The sequence below is a fragment of the Arvicola amphibius genome, chromosome 8 (genome assembly GCF_903992535.2).
Source record: "Arvicola amphibius chromosome 8, mArvAmp1.2, whole genome shotgun sequence".
Classification (NCBI taxonomy): domain Eukaryota; kingdom Metazoa; phylum Chordata; class Mammalia; order Rodentia; family Cricetidae; genus Arvicola; species Arvicola amphibius.
In genome coordinates this window covers 52713185-52736668 of record NC_052054.1, presented here as the reverse complement: position 1 = coordinate 52736668, position 23484 = coordinate 52713185, and the positions used below count along the sequence as shown (strand labels likewise).

Genomic DNA, 23484 nt, shown 5'->3' with positions numbered 1-23484 from the left:
TTTTTATTGGGGGATTGAGTCCATTCATACTGAGAGATATTAATGACCAATGATTGTTAATTTCTGTTATTTTGTTGTTGATGATGGTTGTGTGTATGTGTGTGTTTTCTTCCCTTCTTTTGATTTTGCTGGTGTGAGATTATTTATTTTCTGTGTTTTGATGGAAGTAGTTTACCTCCTTAGGTTGGAGATTTTCTTCTAGTACCTTCCATAGGACTGGATTTGTGGGTGGATATTGTTTAAATTTGACTTTGTCATGGAATATCTTGTTTTCTCCATCTATGCTGATTGAAATTTTTTTGGGTATAATAATCTGGGCTGGCACCTGTGGTCTCTTAGAGTCTGCAAGACGTCTGTACAGGTCCTCTGGCTTTTAGAGTCTTCATTGAGAAGTCAGGTGTCATTCTAATAGGTCTGCTTTTATATGTTACTTGACCCTTTTCCCTTGTATCTTTTATTATTCTTTCTTTGTTCTGTATGTTTGGTGTTTTGATTATTATGTAGTGGGGGACTTTCCTTTCAGGTCCAATCCATTTGGTGTTCTGTATGCTTCTTGTACCTTTATAGGCAGGTCCTTCTCAAGGTTAGGAACATTTTCTTGTTTGATTTTGTTGAAAGTGTTTTCTGAGACTTTGAGCTAGGAATCTTTTCTTTCTTCTATTAATATTATTCTTAGATTTGATCTTTTCATAGTGTTCCACATTTCCTGTATGTTTTATGTCAGGAATTTTTAGATTTAATATTTTCTTTGGCCGATATATCAATTTCTTCTATCATATCTTCTATGCCTGAGATTTCCTCTTCCATCTCCTGCATTCTGTTGCTGATGCTTACTTGCTTCTGTAGTTCCTGTCCGCTCACCTCGGTTTTCCATCTCCAGGATTCCGCTTGTGTTTTCTTTATTGCTTCTATTTCTATTTTCAGGTCTTGAACATTTTTGTTCATTTCCTTTACCTGTTTTTTTTCCCCTTGACTTTCTTTAAGGGATTTATTCTTTCCCCTTTAAAGACCTCTATCATCTTAATAAAGTTGGTTTTAAGGTCGTGTGTGTGTGTGTGTGTGTGTGTTTCAGCTGTGTTGGAATATTCTAGAGTTGGTGTAGTAGGATAGCTAGGCTCTAGTGGTGCCATATTGTCCTAACTATTGTTGATTGTGTTTATACTGGCATCTTGACTTAGGGTAAATATAAGTCTAGGAGTTGATTTCTGAGTTTTTTTTGGTGGGGGTGGGTGGGTCCTTTGTTTCTTGGTTTCTGTTTTCTTTTTGGTCTTCTGGTCTCTGTGGTCTGTATTACTGAAAGCCAGAAGAGAGAGACTGTCGAAGTTGGCAGCTGGACTTCTGGTAGTTAGCATGGCCTTTGGCCCAGCAGGGGATCTCTGTTTTGATTGGTATGGCTTGCACTTGAATATCCACAAGTGTAGGGACCAGGGCACAGCAGTGGGGAGGGGAGCAGGTGATGACGGGGTGTCAGCAGCTTAGGTCTTTAGGCTTCAAACTGAGGGAGTAGGAGGGTTCAGATGGCAGATGGGGCTCTTACATGTTCTGGCTGGTGTTACACCCAGATCGTGGGGTACCTCTAAACCACCACAGAGTCCATGCTCATATGTAGCAGCAAAGAGCCTTTATTTAAGCTTAAACTTGGACTCTTTGTCCAATACAGAGGTTGAGAGCAGAGAGTGCCCAGCCCAGTTGGTTGGGATAGGGTTTTATCATAGTAGAGGTTGGGGTGAGGGGATTTCTAGGGTTCAGGACCTTGATTGGCTGATGTTTGTCCAGGGGTCTTGGCGAAGGGGGAATATAGGAGTCTTGGGCTCAGGGATATCTGATGATCTTATCTAATCTTATCTAATGATTAGAATGTCAGGTACTTCCTTTAGATGCTGGCCCTCCCTGGGTGGTGTCAGCTTATGGCTTTTCCTGGATCCAGGGCTGCTTGCCATGGCAGCTGTGTGGCCTGGGCCCCTTCTGTGGCCACTGGCCCCACGGGGCCTTAGCCCCATTATGTATGGCCAGGCTGCTCTAGGTCCCACAGCTGGCATGGCCTGCAACTTGACATCTTTCATTGTTAATGTTCTGTATGTATAGCTTTTGTTGTCATGTTGAATTGCTCAAATTTTTAAAAAAGAAATGTCTAGTAATGGAAAATATGTTTTCTTCTGCTCTGGTCAGATGGTTGTGGCTTAGATTACAAAGAACAATTCTGAGTGCCGGTGAGCCATTTGTACTCTATACGTGAAGTGTCCAGGGTCTGGGCTCCCCGTTGCAGGGGCGGCTCTTGCTGAGTCACCTGCATACCTGAGTGCCCATCTGCTAATACTCCCTCAGAACCGTTTGTTTAGAATTGTATGGGATGACCTAACAGGCACTAAAGCCTGATGTACAAAATGATGTACATGCGGCGCCCTCCACTGTGACTGGTAATTCAGTACTGGGTTAAATACAGCAATGACTTGTACTGTAGATGGAACGTATTGCTCACCTGTCTTTCATGGGAAAATGATAATTTTGTTTTTATATTTTTATAAAGTCTCTAAGAATTTCATAAATTGTATTTTAACTGTATTCACGCCGTTCCTCCCCTAGAACCTCCCAGATCTCCCCAACTCCTCCATGATCTACCCCTATGTCCATACCCCCTCAGTTCCTCCCGGATCCACCCCTACCTCTATGTCCCCCCAGCTCCTCCATATTCATTCCTACATTTACAGCCCCAGCTCCTTCTAGATCCCCTCCCTACAAGTACCCCTAGCTTCCCCCAGATCCACCCCTACCTCCAGATCCCCAACCTAGCTCCCTTCCTCTTCCACTCCTACCTCCTTGTCCCTCACCCAGCTCTTCCCAGATCCACCCCTACCTTCACCCTTCTAGCTCCTCCCAGAATCACCCCTTCCTCTATATTCTCCACCCAGGTCTTCCCTGATCCACCCCTACCTCTATATCCCTCACCCCGCTTCTCCCAGCTCCCACCTCTACCTCCATGTTCCCTCAGTTCCTCCCAGATCCACCCCATCATCATCCCCCACAGATCCTCCCAGGTCCACCCCTACCTTCACCTCCCCAGCTCCTCCAGATCCACCCCTGCCTTCATATTCCCCCAGCTCCTTCCCGACTCATCCCTACCTCCATATCCCCCAAGCTCCTCCCAAATAAAAAGTCCAGCCACAGGTTTGGGATGCACTTCAGAGCTGTTGGTCAAAGATGTCGTGTGAACTCCAAACAGTACACACTATTACCATTTCCCCACCAGATCTTGACAATTTAAACCCTGTTCCTGAAGACATCACCAACAATGGTACAGGACATGGAAAAATCCAAGTTGGTACTGACCAGGAAGGTGCTATGCAGGCTGCAGAGGGGGGTGGTGGTGGAGTGGGAGGTCGTCATTGGCCTAACCCAGCTGGAACCTCTGCCTGATAAGGCTTGCATGGTCTGTCATTTTACTCTTGATCTTTAGTTTGAATCTTACTTTTTTTTTCTTTCTTCAGAAACGTGTGATGACTCCCTTTTGTGGTTGTTTTGGGGATGAGAATGATGCTTTCATTTATCTTCTAATACTCTGAGGTACCAACAACCCCAACCTTCCATTCCCCTGGAGGCTCGGTTGTATTTTTTTCTCTTCTTTTTCTGATTGCTGTGACTGCATTATTTTGTTTTTCCTGCTTCCACCCAATGCCTGGCTTTTTCTCTCACAGATCATGCTGTGGTTTTGAGACGCTTTGGAGGACCAGAGGATTTCCTTGTCAGTCCTTGGAACCCTCCAATGTGTGATTCCAGGTGCCAGTTCTTCTGCCCTCTACCTTTGATGCTTTATCCAGCAAATTGGCCTGAAGTGTTCGCCTTTGTTTTGTTTTGGCAAACACGATTTTGCTTGGGTTTCCTTGGCTACCTCAGGTCTTTCTGTGCCCTCACATGAGTTCTGGGATCTTTTCTCAAGGTACAGAAAGTTATTCTCGGTATCAAAAGTCACCACTCTTATTCTGGGGCCTAAATCTCCTTTTTCATCAGGTAGCATTTATTTTTATAAAGTTAAGTGCTGTTCCAACACCTGGCATTTATGCTGACATCTCATTCGGTTTTTACTCAGGTAGCATTGATTTTGCTTATTTTCTCTTAATTGTATTTACAAGGTAAATGGTTTACTGTATTAGTAGTAATTCTTTCCTATTTCTCCTTGTTGCATCTCTTTCTAATGGGATTTATTCACATTCTCAATTTTGGTGTTTGCCAGGTTCTTTTTCCTCTGGATATAGAATACTCTTCAACATCTTTTGTAATTCTGGTCTACTGGCCATCTTCATTTATCAACTGTCAAGGAGAACCTTGCTAGGTGCAGTAATCTTAGTTGGCTGTTATCTTCCTTCAGGACCCAAAGTACATCATTCCACAGTCTCCTGGCATGGAGTTCCTTTGAGCAATCTGCCGTTAGTTTAGTGTATTTGCTTTTAATATTACTTGATGTTTCCCTCTTTCTTGCACGGTATAACCGCCTAACCATAGTATGTCTGGCAGCACACATCTATGGTCATGTGTATTTGAATTTCTAAATGTTTCTTGTACCTGACTCTCACTCAAGACTTTGGGGGTTAGTTCTGATTTCTTATACAACGCAGGGCCTCCAGTCCAGGAGTGGCACAGTCCAGAGAGGGCTTGTCAATCATTCAGAAAAATGCTCCACAGGCTTGTGCGTGCAGTAGAGGCGTTTTCTAAGTTGAAGTTCCTTCTTCCTAAACGACTCCCGCTTGTGTCAACTAGACAAAAAGCTAAATAGGACATTCAAAAAAATACTAGCAATTGGTGAATCCAGGTGGAAGGTTATGGATGTTAATTACGCTGTTATTTTACTGTAGATTTGAAAAAAGAAAAAAAATAGGGAGAAAAACAATGAAAAGAATTTAATCTCCTAAATGAGGAGGTCCATCTTGAAAACTACTATTGAATATGACACAGTGTGAGTCTGGATGGTCGTAGCATTGCTGTATCATCAAGGAGAAAATAAGACTGAATGGAAACAGGTCTTTCTGGAAACTCTTTTTTATTAAAAGACCAAATTGGTGCCTAAGTGGATTTTGGCAGACCACCAGAGGGCAGTGCAGATTCTCTGTCCTACCCGCCCGGCCAGCACCTCCGAACTGGCGCCCACAGGAGGGCACTATTCTCTGCACAATCCCTGTTAAGAATTAGAGATTTTCAGAAGCAGAGCCTGTGGGTAGTTGTAGAGCTCCTGGCCCCCGCTCACGTATCTCACTCAATGGATTGGTTCTGACTCCTGGAGCATTTGGAGAGGAGAGGTAAAGAGCTAACGTCCCATGTGCTCTCCAAAGGCCGCTAACACATTTGCCCATGCCCACTAACATGGCCTCTTTTTTTTTTTTTTTTAAATCAGGAACTGTCTAAACATAATCTTATTGCAACTAATATTTAGATTCTTGGGATCTATAACAACTCTAGGGGTTTCCTGTGGGTCTGAATGAGACAACCCATGTTTCTGTAGAGAAGAATCGCTAGTGTAGACGATAGAAAATTGTCCAGCAATGAGAAGGGGATCTGTGTTAGGTGAATTATTCTCACTCCTAACTACAGTACCTGTGGGACTAGATTGCACCGGAAGTGAAGCCATAGAGGCTAGTGGCAAGTAGCTTCCAGTTCTTGAGGTGAGGAAAAGTAGCTGAAGCAGGCTAATTCTGGGCACTGAATATCTCCGGGTGCTCTGGAAGTTGGCTTCTTTCTCTGGTGGCAAGTGTGAATTGCTTGCAAACCTTCTGAATTGATTTCGTTGGCTTGTTTTATCAGGCTGGTCATCCCCGCCCCTCGACAGTGGGTTGGGCCTCAAGGGAGGTTTAACTGAGATTCTGGTTCTCCTCTTCTGTTTCCTTCTCTGGTCCGCTCCCTCAGTGTCTTGAGTTCTGTTACCCCATGCTCCAACTTTGTTTACTTGTTATTATAATTGCTTTATTTCCAGCTGCTTGCCTTCAACAGTGTCGAGTAGACCCTAGGAGAGGGGGCTAAGTATTTCAGCTAGTGTTCCTCTCACCTGTCATCTGTCAGCATGTAGGTTTGTTCTTCATAACCTGTGGGTAGATCAGACCTTCATACATAGCCACTGTTGCCTAGCAACAGGGATACATTCTGAGAAATGTGTCCTTAGATGAGTTTCTCATTACAAGCAGCATGGAAAACATGTAGCCAAGCTAAGACATAGTTACGTTGCTGTTAAACAACGTAATCTTATGCCCCATCCTACAAGAGGAACCTCTTTAATAATGTATTATTATGTGACGTATTACTTTATACTTAGTGAACACAATTAGTGAATTTTATTTTACAGATTTAAAATGAAAACACTGAAATGGAATTCTGACCTGCTGTATATTCTTTTTTATTTTTATTTCTTAATTGATTTTTATTGAGCTCCACATTTTTCTCTGCTCCCTCCCTGCCTCTCCTCTTCCCCCTTTAGCCCTTCCCCCAAGGTCCCCATGCTCCCAATTTACTCAGGAGATTTTCTTTTTTTCTACTTCCCACGTAGATTAGATCTATGTAAGTCTCTCTTAGTGTCCTCATTGTTGTCTGAGTTCTCTGGGATTGTGATTGTAGGCTGATTTTCTTTGCTTTATGTTTAAAAACCACCTATGAGTGAGTACATATGTCTTTCTGGCTCTATATTCTTAAAATCATACCTATTCTCGAGGTCTCAATTCTAGATGCCCCTGTTGTTTTGTACTACTCCAATAACCCACGTCAGTCTTCTCTGCTTTGCCATCCTATGGTGGGCACTGTCCAGCTTGGCTGTGATGTAGACACGTGTGTTTATTGTTTGGTTGCTTTGTGCATCTGTGAGTCACAGGACCAGTGAGATGGTGAAGTTCCAGCTGATGTGGCAGTGTCTTCTCAAGCTCTTCAGTTTGAAGAGTACAACTTCATCCATTGCTAATGGAACTTTGCATGTCTTCTTTAGTGAGGCGGATAGCTCGGTAGAGTGTGTGCCTAGCATGGGTGACGGCCTGGGCTTGTTTTTACTAAGTGTACTTACCGCCACCAATAATTAGGACAATCCATGCAGTTTTGCTTACAGATTTTGTATTTAAGAACAGGATCACTACATGTTATTATTTCTTTCCCAGTGATCCGACAGCTGATGTGCTTGTGTCCCGGTGTGTGATGTGTGTGATGTGTGTGTGATGTGTGTTCCGGTGTGTGATGTGTTTGTGTCCCGGTGTGTGATGTGTGTGATGTGTGTGTGATGTGTGTGATGTGTGTGATGTGTGTGATGTGTGTGTGATGTGTGTGATGTGTGTGTGATGTGTGTGATGTGTGTTCCGGTGTGTGTGATGTGTGTGATGTGTGTGATGTGTGTGTGATTTGTGTGATTTGTGTGTGATGTGTGTGATGTGTGTGATGTGTGTTCCGGTGTGTGATGTGCTTGTGTCCCGGTGTGTGATGTGTGTGATGTGTGTGATGTGTGTGATGTGTGTTCCGGTGTGTGATATGTTTGTGTCCCGGTGTGTGATGACCGTTGTTTTCGGTAGCTTCTCTGTGAAAGGCGTTGGGGACTGTGCTGCCATTGCAGCTTCTTAGACAGGGCTGCACCTTCAGAGCCGGTCCCTTCCAGTCATTTCCATACTTTACATAGAAAATTCTCAAAGACTTGTTTGTCAGACTGTAATGCTTTAATAGCTATAATTGTCTAAACTTCCTAATTACATGTTGAGCTCTAATGCCTGTCGGCGCTGCTGCTTCCGGGCAAAGCCTCAGGCAGGCCAGTCTCTAGTGCTGTGATAGAATTAAATTCATCTGACCTGGTTTCTGGGCCTATTTCAGACAGCAGACTGATACTTATCGCGAAGCCACAAGAATATTTCAATTTAAAAACTGACCTTTGGGGACCTGTCTCTTTGGTCCTCCAGTTTACTCACCAAGTACACTTTAGAAAGCAGCCTGACTTTATGAATGTAATTTCAAAATGTAATGATACAAAAATGTTTGTAGGGCAAAATGCCCTTAAAACTGACATTCTCTTTCTTTATAGAGATACTTTCTAGTCGGGAGCAATCATGCAGAAACGAAGTATCGTGTCTTGAAAATTGATAGAACGGAGCCGAAAGATTTGGTCATAATTGATGACAGAGTAAGTAGCAGACCTCGCTGCGCGCACAGGAGCTTGTGCTGAGCTTTTTTTCCTGTTAAGTCACGCATCTGTATTCTCTAGCCGGGCTTCTAGAAATTACTCATGTTAAGAAATTAGGCAGAATTATACTTTGTCTCTCAGATTGATTTGTTTCTGAGAGCACACACTTTCCAATCAGGCAATGAGTGCACTTTCTTAAGCAACTGACTGTTGAGGATTGAGTATAACTTCGTATCACATCTACTGGAGAGAGCATGTACTGTGCTTCAGGAGGAAGCCAAGGAGTCATTGAGGCGTCTGGGCTGCCAGCTTTTATTATGTGGATGGAAATCCCATGGGATGGTTTGCTGTGCACTCAAAAATGGCAAGCAATTGTTATCCAGGCTTGGGAGGGCAGAGGCTTAATTCAGCTAATACAGAGCATGAGTCTGTTAGTCAGAGGTACAGGTAATGTAGTGGTGTTGAAGGGTTAATTTTAGTTTTTCCAAAGGAGGGAACTTACTCTTTGTAATGAAGTTCCTGGCTAAATTTCTGTAAGTAAATTTCCTCTTGTAAGGTACTTTGGTAGTTATAGTTTGAAATCATTTTAATTAAACTCTTTGCAGAAATATTCTGTGTTCCCACAACTATCGATAAATTCATTATTAGGGATTTTGATTTCCTTCACTGCTCCTCGGAGTTCATGCCCCAGAACCCGCCTGGAAGCTTTTATTAATATGATGAAGTGGTTCTTGGTTTCACTTGGGGGTGGGGAATCTTGGATTGGGGAGATCTTTGAGATATTAATAGTTATGGGCCATCTCATATGAACATACATCTAGCTGAGGGTTTGCATCTCATTTTAAGGGGTTCACAAACTTACTAAAATAGGTGGATCCCTTTGATCCTTGAATCCCAAGACCACAGTCTAAAGTCCTGACATAATTTCAGAACCCTAGCGGTGAGATCCAGGCACCGGTCTTAACTGTCCAGTTACAGAACCTGCTGCCTATTACAGTGGTGATGCAGCTCATGAGATTACTGATGAGTCTTGCAGGCAACCTGCAGCTTTCCGAGGCGCATAGCTCCACAGGGGGGCAAGCGCAGCCTGACAGGTCCTGTGCTGCCTTCACAGCACGTGTACACTCAGCAGGAAGTGCGGGAGCTCCTTGGCCGCTTGGACCTCGGAAACAGAACGAAGACGAGCCAGAAAGGATCCTCCGGGTTGTTTCGAGCTGTCTCAGCATTTGGCGTTGTCGGTAAGCATTGTGCCTCCTTCCCTCCCTTCTCTGTTTGTTGTGATACAGATTAAAGAGAGCTGATGCAACTCGGTGGCTGTATAGTCGATCGCCTGTGGCTTTGACCGCTTTAAGCTTCATTATCAACCAATCGGAGCACATCTGGACGGCGTCTGCTCTTGTACTCTTGTACAGAAACTCAGGTTTCTGTAGACACCCGTGAACCGAGAGACGCTTGGCGGGATCGCTGTCTGGCTTGCCATGGAAGGAAAAGTAAAAATGAGCTTGAGTATAAATATCTGCCCCCTGCCCGTTAACTAGAGTTACAGATATAGCAAAGCTTGGTGTAAAACGAGCAGGAATTCCCCCCAAGGACATGCTACGGTCCAGCCTGTCACAGACCCCTTCTTTGGATGATATCTTAGCTTTTCTATTGCTGTGATACCATGATCATAAGCACCTTGGGGGAGGAAATGGCCTAGTTAGCTTATGTTTGTGGTCCACCATCCAAGCTGGATGTGGTCATCATGTGGAAGTCAGAGCAGAAGCTCAAGACAGGAACCTAGAGACGGAGGAATGCTGCTTACCGACTTGCTCTCCATGGCTTTCACAGCCTGCTTTCTCATACCAGCCAGGGCCACCAGCCCAAGGGTAGCAGCCACAGTGAGCCAGATCTTCCACATCAATCATCAGTCCAGAAAATGTCCTACAGACTTGCCTACGGGCCAGTCCTGGAGAAGGATTTTCTTGATCAATATCCCTTCTTGCCAGAATACCCTAGCTTGTGTCAAGTTGTCATAAAAACTAGCCAGCACAGACAATGGCCACTTTCTTACTCAGTGAGAAAGGTTTTTCAGAATCTCAGCAGTAAAGCATTATATTATCACTGTATATATAGTATAAGTCACTAGGACTCAGAGACACGGTTTCCATTGATAGCAAGTTCAGCAGAACTTCAGATAAGGGATTCCAAACTGTGTTAGCTTTGTTTTCAGGGAGACTGGACCCTTAGTCTGCTTCAAAGACCCAATGTTGATCCTCTCTCTCTCTCTCTCTCTCTCTCTCTCTCTCTCTCTCTCTCTCTCTCTCTCTCTCTCTCTCTCCCTCTTTCTCTGACACAGGGTCTCACTATGTAGCCTTGACTGGCCTGAAGTTTGCTATGTAGACCAGGATGGCCTCACAGAGATCCTCCTACCTTTGCGCCTGGCCTGGTGTTGATCTCTAAGTACTGTCTGCTTTAGCCTGAGGCTGCTCCTTCACATTCTATTAAGCTCCATCCGCTTTCTTTTCCTATAGTTAGATGCTCTGTGGTCCCCTCCCTGCCATAGATCAGAGAACCTGTCATTATCATCCAGTGACACATTAATTACTTTTCCCACAGTTGTGACAAAAGGAACCTAAAGGAAGGTTTATTTGTTTCACAGTTAGAGGGTTCAGTCCTTGGTGGCAGGGAAGGCACGGCAGCAGTGGCATGAGGCAGCTGTCATTGCATCCACGGTCAGTTCAGAGAGGAATGGCCCTGGTGCTCATTTTCTAGTTCCCAAAGCCTGTGTGATCTGCCTGTGCCATGATGACCGCTCCCAATAGCCCAGATCCCGCGGGACCTTCGTGCTACGGCTGTCACTTTCGTCACATCTCATTCCAGCCTCAGGATACAGCGCAAATCTTCCGTCCACTGGAACTCCCTCCTGCCCATTCCAGACCTACATACTCCAAACTCCAGCATGATTTAACTTTTATCATATGAATTACTTGTATGTGTAATTATAGCACTGGAGCTGCCTTGTCTATATTGACAACTCTCCTCTGTTCTCGCCCAATCGGGAGCAGAGCTATTGGTGATGGGCAGTCCTTGTCAGCATGGCAGGGCTTAGAATCACCTAGGGGACAAATTTCTGGACAAGACTGAGAGGCCATTTCCAGAGTGGATGAACCGGGGCAGGAGGACTCACTCTGAGAGTGTGCGGTGCTACCCCTGGGCTGAGGACTCACTCTGAGGGTGTGTAGAGCCACCCCTGGGCTGAGGACTCACTCTGAGGGTGTGTAGAGCCACCCCTGGGCTGAGGACTCACTCTGAGAGTGTGCGGTGCCTCCCTGGGCTGAGGACTCACTCTGAGAGTGTGTGGAGCCACCCCTGGGCTGTAGCTGCAGATGACCTGGAACATCTGGCCCTCCTGCTTCCATCCCAGGTGGTAAGACGATAAGTGTGTGCCCCATGCCTGATTTTATGCAGTGCTGGGATTGAACCCACAGCTGCATGCACGCTAGGCCAGCTCTCTACCAACCGAGCCGCATCTCCGGCTTCCCCAATAATATTTTTAGGTTATATAAGTGCCAAAAATATATATGGCTGTAAGGTTATGAAATTATTGAATTTGGAAATGTGTAAAATCTTTGGTCAATATGTATCTAAAATCATCTATATTACTAACTTTATCTGACATCGTATTTATTACTGCACAGGTTTCGTCAGGTTTTTAGAAGGCTACTATATTGTGTTAATAACTAAGCGAAGGAAAATGGCGGATATTGGAGGCCATGCAATCTATAAGATTGAAGATACAAATATGATCTATATCCCCAATGACTCCGTTCGGATTACTCACCCCGATGAAGCTAGGTATGCACTGGCGCTGACAACTTACTCTGTGTTTCTGACAACAGGACAAGGAAATACAGATGTTTAATAGAAACATAAATGGTGGGTCAACATTCCAGTTCCTGTTCTGGGCTGCAAAGTTCTCTTCCTTCCCTCCCTCCGTCCCTCCATCCATCCCTCCCTCCCTCCATCCCTCCCTCCGTCCCTCCCTCCCTTCTTCCCTCCCTCCCTCCCTCTCTCTCAACCTTTCTTCCTCTTTCTTTCTTTCTTTTTTGTCTTTTTCAGATAAGGTTTCTCTGTAGCTTTGGAACCTGTCCTGGAACTAGCTCTTGTAGACCAGGCTGGCCTCAAACTCACAGAGCTCCACCTGCCTCTGCCTACCAAGTGCTGGGATTAAAGGTGTGAGCCACCACCGCCCAGCTAAGTCTTTTCTAACAGTGTAGACTGTGTGGTATGTAGACATATTGTGAATAATAATTATTGTGGATAATGTCTCCACCCATACAGTATTAATCGTAAGATAATTTCATTTTAAGATTATTATATCCCTATATTAAACATGACAGAGCATAACTAAATTCTAAACTACTACCAATCTTAAAGATAGCTTTTAATTTTTATAACGTGACAGCTGAGCCCTTCTAACTTGAAATCTATTAATTTGATAATAATTCACCTCACATTCACAAGACTCCAGTAATTTTACCAAACCTCTAAGAGAGTTTAGATCTACAGAAAATCGGAATAAAAACAGTCACTGGACACCAATTTGCCCTTCTTCTAAATTCACCATTAGTTTCCTCTGCTTAGATACATTCCTCCCCGCTCCTCAATACACAAGCAAACTCTATTTTTCTCAGTTGTTGAGAAATGTGCAAACCTGGAATCTGACTCTGTCTTGAACACCAATGTGATGCCACCATGGGAAAACCACAGCCACTTGTGATGGCACGTCACAGTCAGAGCACAGATACACTGGCCACCGAACAAAACCTTAGGGTGTATGTGAAACACTGAAACACAACCAAATTCTGTGTTTAGACTTGAGTCCCATTCCCAAGGTTACTTCACTGTGTTTACACGTATATTCCAGAAATGCCAAAGTATGAAACACTTCTGGTCCCAAGCATTTCTCACAACTATCTGTATCAAGAGACCTTAAATTTAATATTAATTTGTTACCATAGTTTGTATTTCATATGCTTCCTAAAAATGTCCCAATAAAGTCCTTTATAGTTAGTTTTGTACATGTGTGCATGCACACTCACGTCTTCGAGATTCTAATTGAAATTCACAGGCTGTACCTGTCATGTTGGTTCTGAAATGTACAAAAGTTTTCTTTTCTTTTTTTTTCCTTTCCTTTTCCTTCCTTCCCTTCTTTCTTACTTTTCCTTTTTCTTTCTGTTTTTCAAGACAGGGTTTCTAACAGCCCTAGCTGTTCTGGAACTCGCCCTGTAGACCAAGCTGGCCTTGAACTCACAAAGCTCCACCTGCCTCTACCTCCCAAGTGCTGGGATCAAAGGTGTGCACCACCACGGCCCAGCTGCAGGTCCTCTAGTTTTTCTTTGGTGGCTTGCACATTTTTTAAGGTTCTTGCAAAAGGTCCCACAATATGGATTTGTCTGAGTATTCCTGCATGGTCATAGCATTTCCAGCAAAGCTGCTAAGGTGTCTGTGTTACCCATTGCTTCACATTAAACAGGGGCATTAGTGTTGGGGAGATGGCGCAGTGCATACTGCACAAGCGCGAGGGCGCACCCACATAGAAATCCAGGTGTGGCTACTGGCTGCTCGAACCCCAGGGCTGGAATCCGAGGAGACAGGAGCATCCCTGGGACCCTCCGGCAGCCATGCTAGCTGAAAAAACAAGCTCCAGGTTCAGGGTGGGTGAGAGTCCACATCTCACAGAACAAGGTCAAGAAGCGCTACAGAGGGGCACCCACCACCCCGCCTCCGCGTGCACCCACCGCCCGGCCTCTGCGTGCATCTGCCACCCGCCCTCTGTGTGCTTGCACACCCACTTTTGTATTCTTGTCCATTTTCACATTAAATACTTTCCAACTTAAAGTTGTGGTGACCCACAACGTTTTGTTAAATTGTGTTCCTGCCTTGTCTCTATCCTCTGAGAATTTCTAAAACTCACTGAAAAAGACAGTCTTAATCCTGCCCTGCCCCCAGTCTATGCCCTGCCCATCTGAGAGCAGTCACTACATACAGAGGAGCAGAGTAAGCCAAGGGTCTCCCAGCGATGGTCGACAGATGCATACCCGTGCCAGGGATGGCTGGGATTCCTCCGCCCAGTGAGCACGCCTGCTAATGCAAGGATACCCTGACTGCATGCTGAGCCATGAAAAATAATAGTTCATGTTTATGATGTGCTTTACTTTTTTTTTAAAGGTACCTAAGGATATTTCAAAATGTGGATCTATCTAGCAATTTTTACTTTAGGTAAGTTTGAGCCTAATTGTACTTCTATTCGTCACTGTAATTTATTAGATATAGAGCAAGAATTGGAATGCAACCAATAGCCAGATTATTTCATATAAAGTCATTAAACTTCAGGAATTTCTTCCTTTTAAAAACTTGATTCTTGAGAATTTAAGTGGATAACTTTAAAGGTATTTATTGTCACTATAAAAATTACCTTCATTTCAGGGAGAGATTAATATAATTTAAAGAAATAATATTTTGGAATTTTAAATTATGAAATTGTATTAGTTCTAATGTAGAGTTGTAACAGCGCCATAGTTCAGTTTCAGTTAGTGATCTTGCAAAATTAAGTAAAAATTAATTAGAAATAGGTAAAAGTATTGCAATACTGATGAATTAATAGTTTTGGTGGAATGAATGTAGCGTTAAGCAGATGTGAAAATATATCCCAAGGATATGTTTTGATAGAGAAAATAGAAATCTCCTTTGGTATAGAGATATTTGTGGAGATCTGTTTAACATAGTTAGGTAGACAAACCAAGCTGATAATCAAATAAGCAAATAGTAGACCATTATGACAAAGTGTTAAGCTGTGACCGATACATAGGCTGGGCTGAATTGGGTATTGTGATAGAAGGAGGATTCTGTCTGCTGTTCTGTCCAGACGGAAAAATAGACTGCAAAATAGCATTCACCAATCAGGACCCGAGTCAGGCTGGAGTGAGGGTACCCACCAACCAGGACCCTAGTCGGGCTGGAGCTGGGACATTCACCAATCAGGACCTGAGTCTGCAGGAGCAAGGGCCAGCAGCCTCTGTGCACATCAGTGGTGTGCACAAGCCGGTGCTTTGTGTTTTTAAAGATTTGTCTTTAGTTGTTAATAGTCAACTATTTATAAAATAAACACAAATATATAATAATGTAAATAAAATTAATGTAATAAAAATAATGTAAAGCTACTGCATGTATCCCTGCAGGCCAGACGAGGGCACCAGATCTCATTACAGATGGTTGTGAGCCACTACATAGTTGCTAAGGATTGAACTCAAGATTTCTGGAAAAACAGCCAGTGCTGTTAGCCGCTGAACCACCTCTCTAGTCCTGTTTGTAGTTGTTTTTGCTCATGTGTAAACTATGGTTGAGAGAGTCCTGCATTATTCATGACAATCCTGTACTTCACTGTACCATCAATAGAACCACATTTGTGGACATAAGAAAGTTCAACCTGGTATGAGATATCAGACTTTGAAGAAGAAAAAAAAGATGCATGTTGTACCATGACCCTCAGCATAGCTGTGTATTTCTAGCGCAGACACATAAGTCGGGCTGTGAGGTTTTATTTCATTTCCGATCGTGCTTTCAAGTGCTCATTTAACAGCATTGCTTCCAAGTAAAATAACAGGTGCGAAGTTATTTGGCTCAGAGTGCAATTCCTCTTGGGAGCTAGGATTGTGAAACACTTTTGCTTCTGTAAGTTCTTACATCTGAACCTCTTCTCAGTTACAGCTATGATTTGTCCCACTCCCTTCAGTATAATCTCACCGTCTTGCGAATGCCCCTGGAGATGCTAAAGTCTGAAACCTCCAAGACACGCCAGGAGAGCTTTGACATCTTTGAAGATGAAGGGTTAACTACCCAGGGTGGCAGCGGTAGGTGGTTCCTGCATACCTAATACATGCTAATGTGGCATCTCATTAAGTTCTCTCACTTGTCTTGGCCTTATCCCTTGGTGGTCTCTATCCTTACATGGGTTGTTAGGAGACACAAACTTGACCAATTCTTTTTTATAGCCATCCTTAATCACCATGTGATTTTATTTATAGACCAGGCAGAAATTATATGTTATCGGTTTCTAGAAATTATTCATATACTTTTTACAATTAGATCTAGTCTTTTGGTGAAGTTTTATGGAGAGTTACTCTTTCAATACTGTAGAGTGTACACTATCTTATTTTCCTTTATAGAGATTAGTCAATTTATGAGTCAAGATTGGGGCAAAAGTTACCATGGGTTGCCTGTTATGTGCTGAACATTGACATACGATATTCTAAACCTCTGCTGGGTAGGTACAGGCCAGTTGTGCAGAAATAAAGACAAAGTAGGAAACTGAGGTCTAGAGATGAACATCTAATATCAAATGGTCAGTGTCCAGAGGCCACTGATACTGTGACTGGCCTCAGCTTGAACAGACTGTATCAGTCTATAGCAGTCTCTCAGAGGTCCGGCTTCTTGCCTGGCACCATCAGGCTACTGCTAGACCACAGTAGGACTAGCCTGGGAAGCCCCTGGAGACCTGACTAAGTCAAGCACCCCATGCCTGCTTGCCCCTCTGTCAGCACCTTTATTGCCAGAGTTTTGGGTTTGGTCTAGAGCTAGCAAAGCAAACAGCTTGCTGTTGGAAATGCTATGGCAGAATCCTTTCAAGGGTAAAGTTAAAGAAGGGTGAAGTTAAGATACCTTAGCTGAAGAAGGACAGCCGTGGAAACGTGGTAAGGGTGAAATTAAGATACCTTAGCTGAAGGACAGCCGTGGAAACGTGGTAAGGGTGAAGTTAAGATACCGTAGCTGAAGGACAGCCGTGGAAACATTGTAAGCCAGTGGTGGCTCTGAGTTCCTTGCTTCATGCATCTTAAGTGGTCATGATGTTGATGCAGGGGTAGAGGCAGAACCCACTGTACAGTAGACAGAAGTTTGTCCTTGAGGGACGCATGGGAGGGGGCTGTGCTTCCCCACGGACTCTGTTCATGCCTGGCCTGTTTTTAGCTGCATGTTACTCCGGCATTGCACTCTGATTAGAGTTACCTGATTATCACTTGCACCAAGGCCAAGCAGGTCCGTGCTTTAGACACATGAACTGTGACTCAAATTATGGGGTACCTGTAGAGGTCAGGCAGCTAGTGAGTATTTAATAAAGCCAAAAGTGTTGCTGAATTTGCCCCCTGTGCCACCATATCTGGATTTGAATGTATGCTCTGGGTTCTGGAGTAGGCCTCTGACGTGACTTTTGCGTGTCTCGAGCAGTTCTGGGTGGCTGTGACTGAAGAGATGTTGCCTCCTTGTTGCTGCTGTAGACCACTGCTAGGTGATGTCACAGCGCACACATCACACACCGTCTCCCAGGAGAAAGTCCAGAGCAGGACTTAAGGAGACAAATATGCCACCAGAAGCTATATTCTTTTCTTGAAGAGAAACCAATTCTTGTCCTTTGGTCGCCTAGGGATTGTTCCCTGTTGCTCACTGGTGACGTTCCGTCTGGAAGCCAGCAGTGACTGGTGAATTGTTCTTCACACATTGACTCACCCAGGGCTCCCGTGGCCGCTTCCCTTTTCACCTGTAAGAACCCGTGATTATACTGGGTCGTGTGCAGGAGCCACAATAATCCCCATGGCTCAAGTCATCAGATTAGTGCCCTCGATTCCGTCTACTTCTGTGTCTCCTTGTCGTTGGTGTAACGTATTACCAAGTGCTGGCAGTTAGGATTCAGATGTCTTTCCTGAGGTTCACAATTATTCATCTGGGGAAACTGGTGGGAAATGGGGAGTGCGGGTAGAAGACGGTAGAAGAGTAAAATTGCCAAATCTCCACAACCTCTCTGGTGTACCAGGAAGTGCATTAAAGATTCAGATGAGCTCTTCAGCCCAAACATCTCTGAGATGAGCGGGAGCATTTCCTGTTTACAGGCTGTGGAGAGACTGCCCTGTCCCACATGAGTTAGTTCTTGGCAAACACACTCATTAGCCAACTACAAGTATTTAAGTCGTTTTGTTAGAAGGTGACCAAGAGAGGGATTGTGCCTCTGAAAAGTCCTTTGGTGCCGGAGCTCGGGATATAGCACCTTCAAAGACAAAAAGCCCAGCTGAACCAGTACCTGCGGGGGCAGAGCAACACCTGTCCTGCAGGGCTAGCAGTGTTTTCCAGACACCACTCACCCATTGTGCTTCCGCTTAGTTCTTTAGTCTTACGTTTTATTCTGCACACGAATCACTTATTCTGGCTGATACATCTGCACTATGGTCAGGGCATGGACAGTCCCAGAAGCATTGCCAAGGTGCGTATATGACTGGCAGGTGTGGAAGGCTGGGAGGGCCTAGAAAGACACTAAACAAAGTCACAACAAGATGGCGTCACCTTAGCCGTTTCAATACTAAGTCACTGGTTTAAAGTGGCAGAGTGGGAGACTGTCTGATACAACACTGTACGCCAACCTTTGGGCATGTTCTAATCTCTCTTGCAGGGTCTCCTGTATCCCAGGCTGGCCTCAAACTTGTAGAGCTGAGGATGATCTTGATTTCCCCCTCCCATTTCCCTCTTCCCCCAAACTGAAATTAGAGGCATGGGCCAGAAATGTATTATCACACCTGGTTTGTGTTGTATTGGGGATTGAACCCGGGGCCTCACATATGCAAGGCAAGCATGCTACCAGTGAGCTACATCTGAGCCCATGCACAGTCTCTTATATGATGCACTGAAACGGCAGAGAACATCTAGATTTGACTGTTCCATGTTTGTATGTGGTATGTCTTTGCGCCATGTGTGTGCTTGCTGTCCATGGGGGTCAGAAGAGGACGTTAGATCTCCTGAAACTGGAGTTACAGATCATTGTGAACTACCATGTGGGTGCCAGGAATCAAACCTGGGTCCTTTGCAAGTGCTTTTAACTGCTGAGCCCCTAGTGTTTATAAATTAAATTGGAATGTATTCAACGTAAATAAATACCTAGACGACACTTTGAAGGGAGGAAGATAAGGTTGCCTGACTGCCAGCACCTAGAGGATTTAATCCACTCATATAAATATGCTTATTTCTTATTTTTCACTCTATATATGTTCTGTGACACTCATCGCTATTTAATAATAAATTCATCTTGATATGAGAATGTTTGGTGACACATGAAAAAGTCTTGATGTAATAACTAATGCCACACAGGAAGTATGAACAGTGCACCCCCTTATCCTAAGCCTGTCATGTGCACAGTGTACCCCTTACCCTAAGCCTGTCACATGCACAGTGCACCCCTTACCCTAAGCCCATCATGTGCACAGTGCACCCCTTACCCTAAGCCTGTCATGCTCACAGGGCACCCCTTATCCTAATCCTGTCATGTGCACAGGGCACCCCTTATCCTAAGCCTGTCATGTGCACAGTGCACCCCTTACCCTAAGCCTGTCACATGCACAGTGTACCCCTTTACCTTAAGCCCTTCATGTGCACAGTGCACCCACCCTAAGCCCATTATGTGCACAGTGCACCCTTACCCTAAGCCCATTATGTGCACAGTGCACCCCTTACCCTAAATCCTGCATGTGTAGTTGGTTCTCATTTTCTTTTGAGTTAAAAACTTTGGTAAATTAGAAATCTCACTTCTTGTTTGGCTTCAAAGGAAACAGCACAGTGCCCAGAGTGCTGACTGTCATTGGATTGCCCTAGAAAGTGGCGGTGTGTCCAGGCTTGTATTCTGACATTAAAAACAGAAGTTAAAATGTGCTGATGTCAGTCAATGTCTTTATCTTTCTGTTGCTAACTTGTTTTTCAGGCGTGTTTGGGATCTCCAGTGAGCCTTACATGAAGTATGTGTGGAACGGTGAACTTCTGGATATAATCAAAAGCACTGTGCATCGTGACTGGCTGCTGTATATTATTCATGGGTTCTGTGGGCAATCAAGTATCCTTTTCATAAACACTTAAAGATGCAGGTATTATGTCATGTCAGTGTATAGAAAGGTATACACTGTAAGATTGCAATCATCACTCTGTACCTGCCCTAGTTAGGGTTACTACTGCTGTGATAGCACAGAAACCCATGACCAGACTTAGGGAGAAAAGGGTTTATCTGGCTTATGCTTCTACATCGGCTCATCATGGAAGGAAGTCAGGACAGGAACTCAAGTGCACAGGAATCTGAAGGCAGGTGCTGATGCGGAGGCATGGAGAGTTGCTGCTTGCTGCCTTGACCTTTGTGGCTTCCTCAGCCCGCTTTCTTATAGAACCCAGGACCACCAGCCCAAGGGCAGTCCCACTCACAATGGACTGGGCCCTCCCCATCAATCACCAGTTCGGAAAATACCTGGCAGGCTTTCCTGAAGCCTAGTCTTATCAAGGCATTTTTCAATCAAGGTTCCCCTCTCTCAAAGGACTCCAGCCTGTGTCAAGTTGACATAAAACTAGCCAATACAATGTTCCTACAGGAGAACTTAGCCATGTAAGTAGAAATGCAATGAAGAGTGCAGACTCTCTGACCTTTTAGGAGCACAGAAATACTATAAATACCAAAGACAAAAGAGCCATGTGCTTACTATAGCCAACGAGGATTGTGCATGCCTGGGAGAAGGAATGGAGTGCCCAGTAGGTGGCAGGAACATGGCAGGCTCGTGAAAACAGACCTTGACCAAAGCATAAACATCATTCAGGCCCTAGCAGTGAGAGCAGAGAGAGGTCACAGGTTGGACAAGCACCACGAGACCTGGAAAAGATAGCTGTTTTCTTGTCATGTGTATGTACAACTTCAGGGAGATGGGATGTGTCTTAGCTGGAGTTCCTGTGGCTGTGAAGAGACTGTGACCACAGCAACTCTTTATAAAGGAGAAAATTTGATTGGGGTGACTTACAGTTTCAGAGGTTTGGTCCATTGTCATCATGGCAGGACTGGGGTCATGCAGGCAGACACAGTACTGGACAAGGAGCTGAGAATTCTACATCTTGACCTGCAGACAACAGGAAGTAAACTGTCTCATTAGGTGTAGTTTGAGCATAGAAGACCTCCAAGTCCACCCCCACAGTGATACACTTCCTCCAACCAGGCCACACCTACTCCAACAAAGCCACATCTTCTAATAGTCCCACTCCTATGGGGGCCATTTTCTTCCAAACTACCACAGATGACACGGGCAAGGTAAGTGTGGGCCTCAGATTGCCTCAGTGGTCAGTTATGGCTCACCAGATTGCTTTTGTCAGGCTAAGGACTTGGAGTTCTTGAAAGGTTAGTTCAGGAAGGTGACATGTATAAAGTAGCCCCTGAAGCTTGAGTTGACAGCCATTGTCCAGCTGCATGAAGTAGAAATGGGATGAGGGATGTGTACAAGAAAAGACTGCAGTAGTGGTTGGGGCCTGATGAGGTGGAGCCCTGCCTTGGGAAGGAATGTGATGGATGGAGTTGATCCTGCCTTTGTGTTGTGAGGAGGAGGAGGGCAGGACAAGTTATCCAGCAGTGGTTGGCTTCTCTTGCTACCTTTTGAGACAACAGAGGGCATTTGTGAATTCTGTTGGCCTTTTAGAAATCTACAGTAAGATCGTTAAAGGAATGGCTTTTGAGGCCATCGAGTGGGTGATGGGGCCATGGTTGTACCGTCTTACACTCTCTGGAGTGTCTGGGGTGGCAGCAGAGGGGCACAGCCTTGAAGAGCCACAGTGCTGCTTTTTCTGTGCTGACTGGGGATAGGAGAGGCTGGGCATGGCAGACACAAGGACTTTGAAACGGAGCTGGGGGAGAACCTTATGATCACTTAAGCACCTGGCAAAATTAGGTCCTGAATCAATTTTGTGTCTTCCCAAAACTCCAGTCTTCTGAGAAGAATGTGAATGCTTCACCACAAAGATACCAAAGAGAATGCACTACGGTGTCTAAAGACTGTTTCTGAAGTGTAGTTCCAGTCTGGCTTCTATTTGCAAGACTAGCCCAGGGCCTGACATACGATAATTATAATAAATGTGTGTTTTTAAAATAGTAAACAGCATTATTAGATTATCATTTTAAAGCTCATTAGTTTAAATGATGAGCCCGGGCTGTTGGTGATCAGTCATCTAATGAATTCTGGAAGTCCGTGGAGTATAGGAGTAATTGCTGCCTAGTAAGCATTTACTACAGGCCAGACACCAGAAATTCTACAGCATGTACCCCAGCTCATCCTCCCAGCTACCCAGCAGCTGTACAGGCTGGTGATTCTCTTAGCCAGAATGCTTTCCTTCAGAAGTGTTTCAGAGTTTGAATGTTTTAGATTTTGGAGTATTCGCCTAAATCTTAGATAACCTGAGCATGGACTCAAGTTCATTTATGTTCCATATCCATCTTGAACACTGGGACTGAAGATATTTATGCGATATTTTTAGAATGCCTCTGTTTTGATTGGCCCATAACACAAGGTCAGGTATAGAATTTTATAATTTGGGGTCATAATGGCACTAAAATCTTCTGATTTCAAGGCATTTTTATTATTTTTTGGACTACAGTTGCTCAACCTTAGCTACGTTTCTATTCATTTGTCTGTAGATGAGATTGTAACTCAGAAAGTTAAATGACTTAGACAAGATGCTGTAGGTTGATGAAACAGTCCATGGTGACATTGAGTGTTGGGCTTTGGGTTGCTTTCGCAGTATTATGTCACTCTCCTCGGTATCAACAGCTTTTTCCTAATGTACACTTAGCTGTAAATGGCACAGGCCCTTGGGAGAGGCGTGGATGTTAATGAGTGAGGAAGGGCTGGCTGTACTTCTTACAGTATTACTTGGTTACAAGGAGAGACATAATACAGGAAACCTGAGTATTTTCCTGAAAAGCCAGAGAAATCACCACGTGAGCTCATGGGCGTGTTGCCATCAAACCCAGACAGATCTGAGGAACCATTGGGTGCCCTGCTATTTCATTCCTGGTGGAGCTCTGAGTGTCTTAACAGATTGGACAGGATGTATTAAATGCAGAAGGGATAATGATTCTTGTAGCTTTCGGTGCCAACCACAAGTGCTGAGCTTTAACTTGGTTTCTAAGAGCTATTGATCTACGGACGACCTGTGTATGTGACTCTCATAGCCAGAAGGTCCAGTAAGTTTGCTGGGACTCGTTTTCTCAAGAGAGGTGCGAACTGTGAGGTGAGATAACAAACCGCACTGCTGTGATGGTCTAACCTTTCCCATCAGAGACGACAAACCACACTGCTGTGATGGTCTAACCTTTCCCATCAGAGACGACAAACCACACTGCTGTGATGGTCTAACCTTTCCCATCAGAGACGACAAACCACACTGCTGTGATGGTCTAACCTTTCCCATCAGAGACGACAAACCACACTGCTGTGATGGTCTAACCTTTCCCATTGGCTTTGCTGAGAGTAATAAAGCTGTGG

At 44.4% G+C, this 23484-nt stretch overlaps 1 protein-coding gene across 1 annotated transcript in view; it reads left to right on the top strand.

The window, feature by feature from the left end:
- The window catches only part of Fig4 (FIG4 phosphoinositide 5-phosphatase), a 115093-nt gene that overhangs the window by 16012 nt on the left and 75597 nt on the right, over positions 1-23484 (top strand). Inside the window, exons 2-8 of the mRNA XM_038340597.2 lie at positions 8027-8125; positions 9240-9363; positions 11806-11962; positions 14339-14389; positions 15872-16020; positions 19905-20033; positions 23130-23230. Of these exons, the coding sequence (XP_038196525.1) occupies positions 8027-8125; positions 9240-9363; positions 11806-11962; positions 14339-14389; positions 15872-16020; positions 19905-20033; positions 23130-23230 (810 nt within the window). The remainder of the gene's footprint in view (positions 1-8026; positions 8126-9239; positions 9364-11805; positions 11963-14338; positions 14390-15871; positions 16021-19904; positions 20034-23129; positions 23231-23484) is intronic.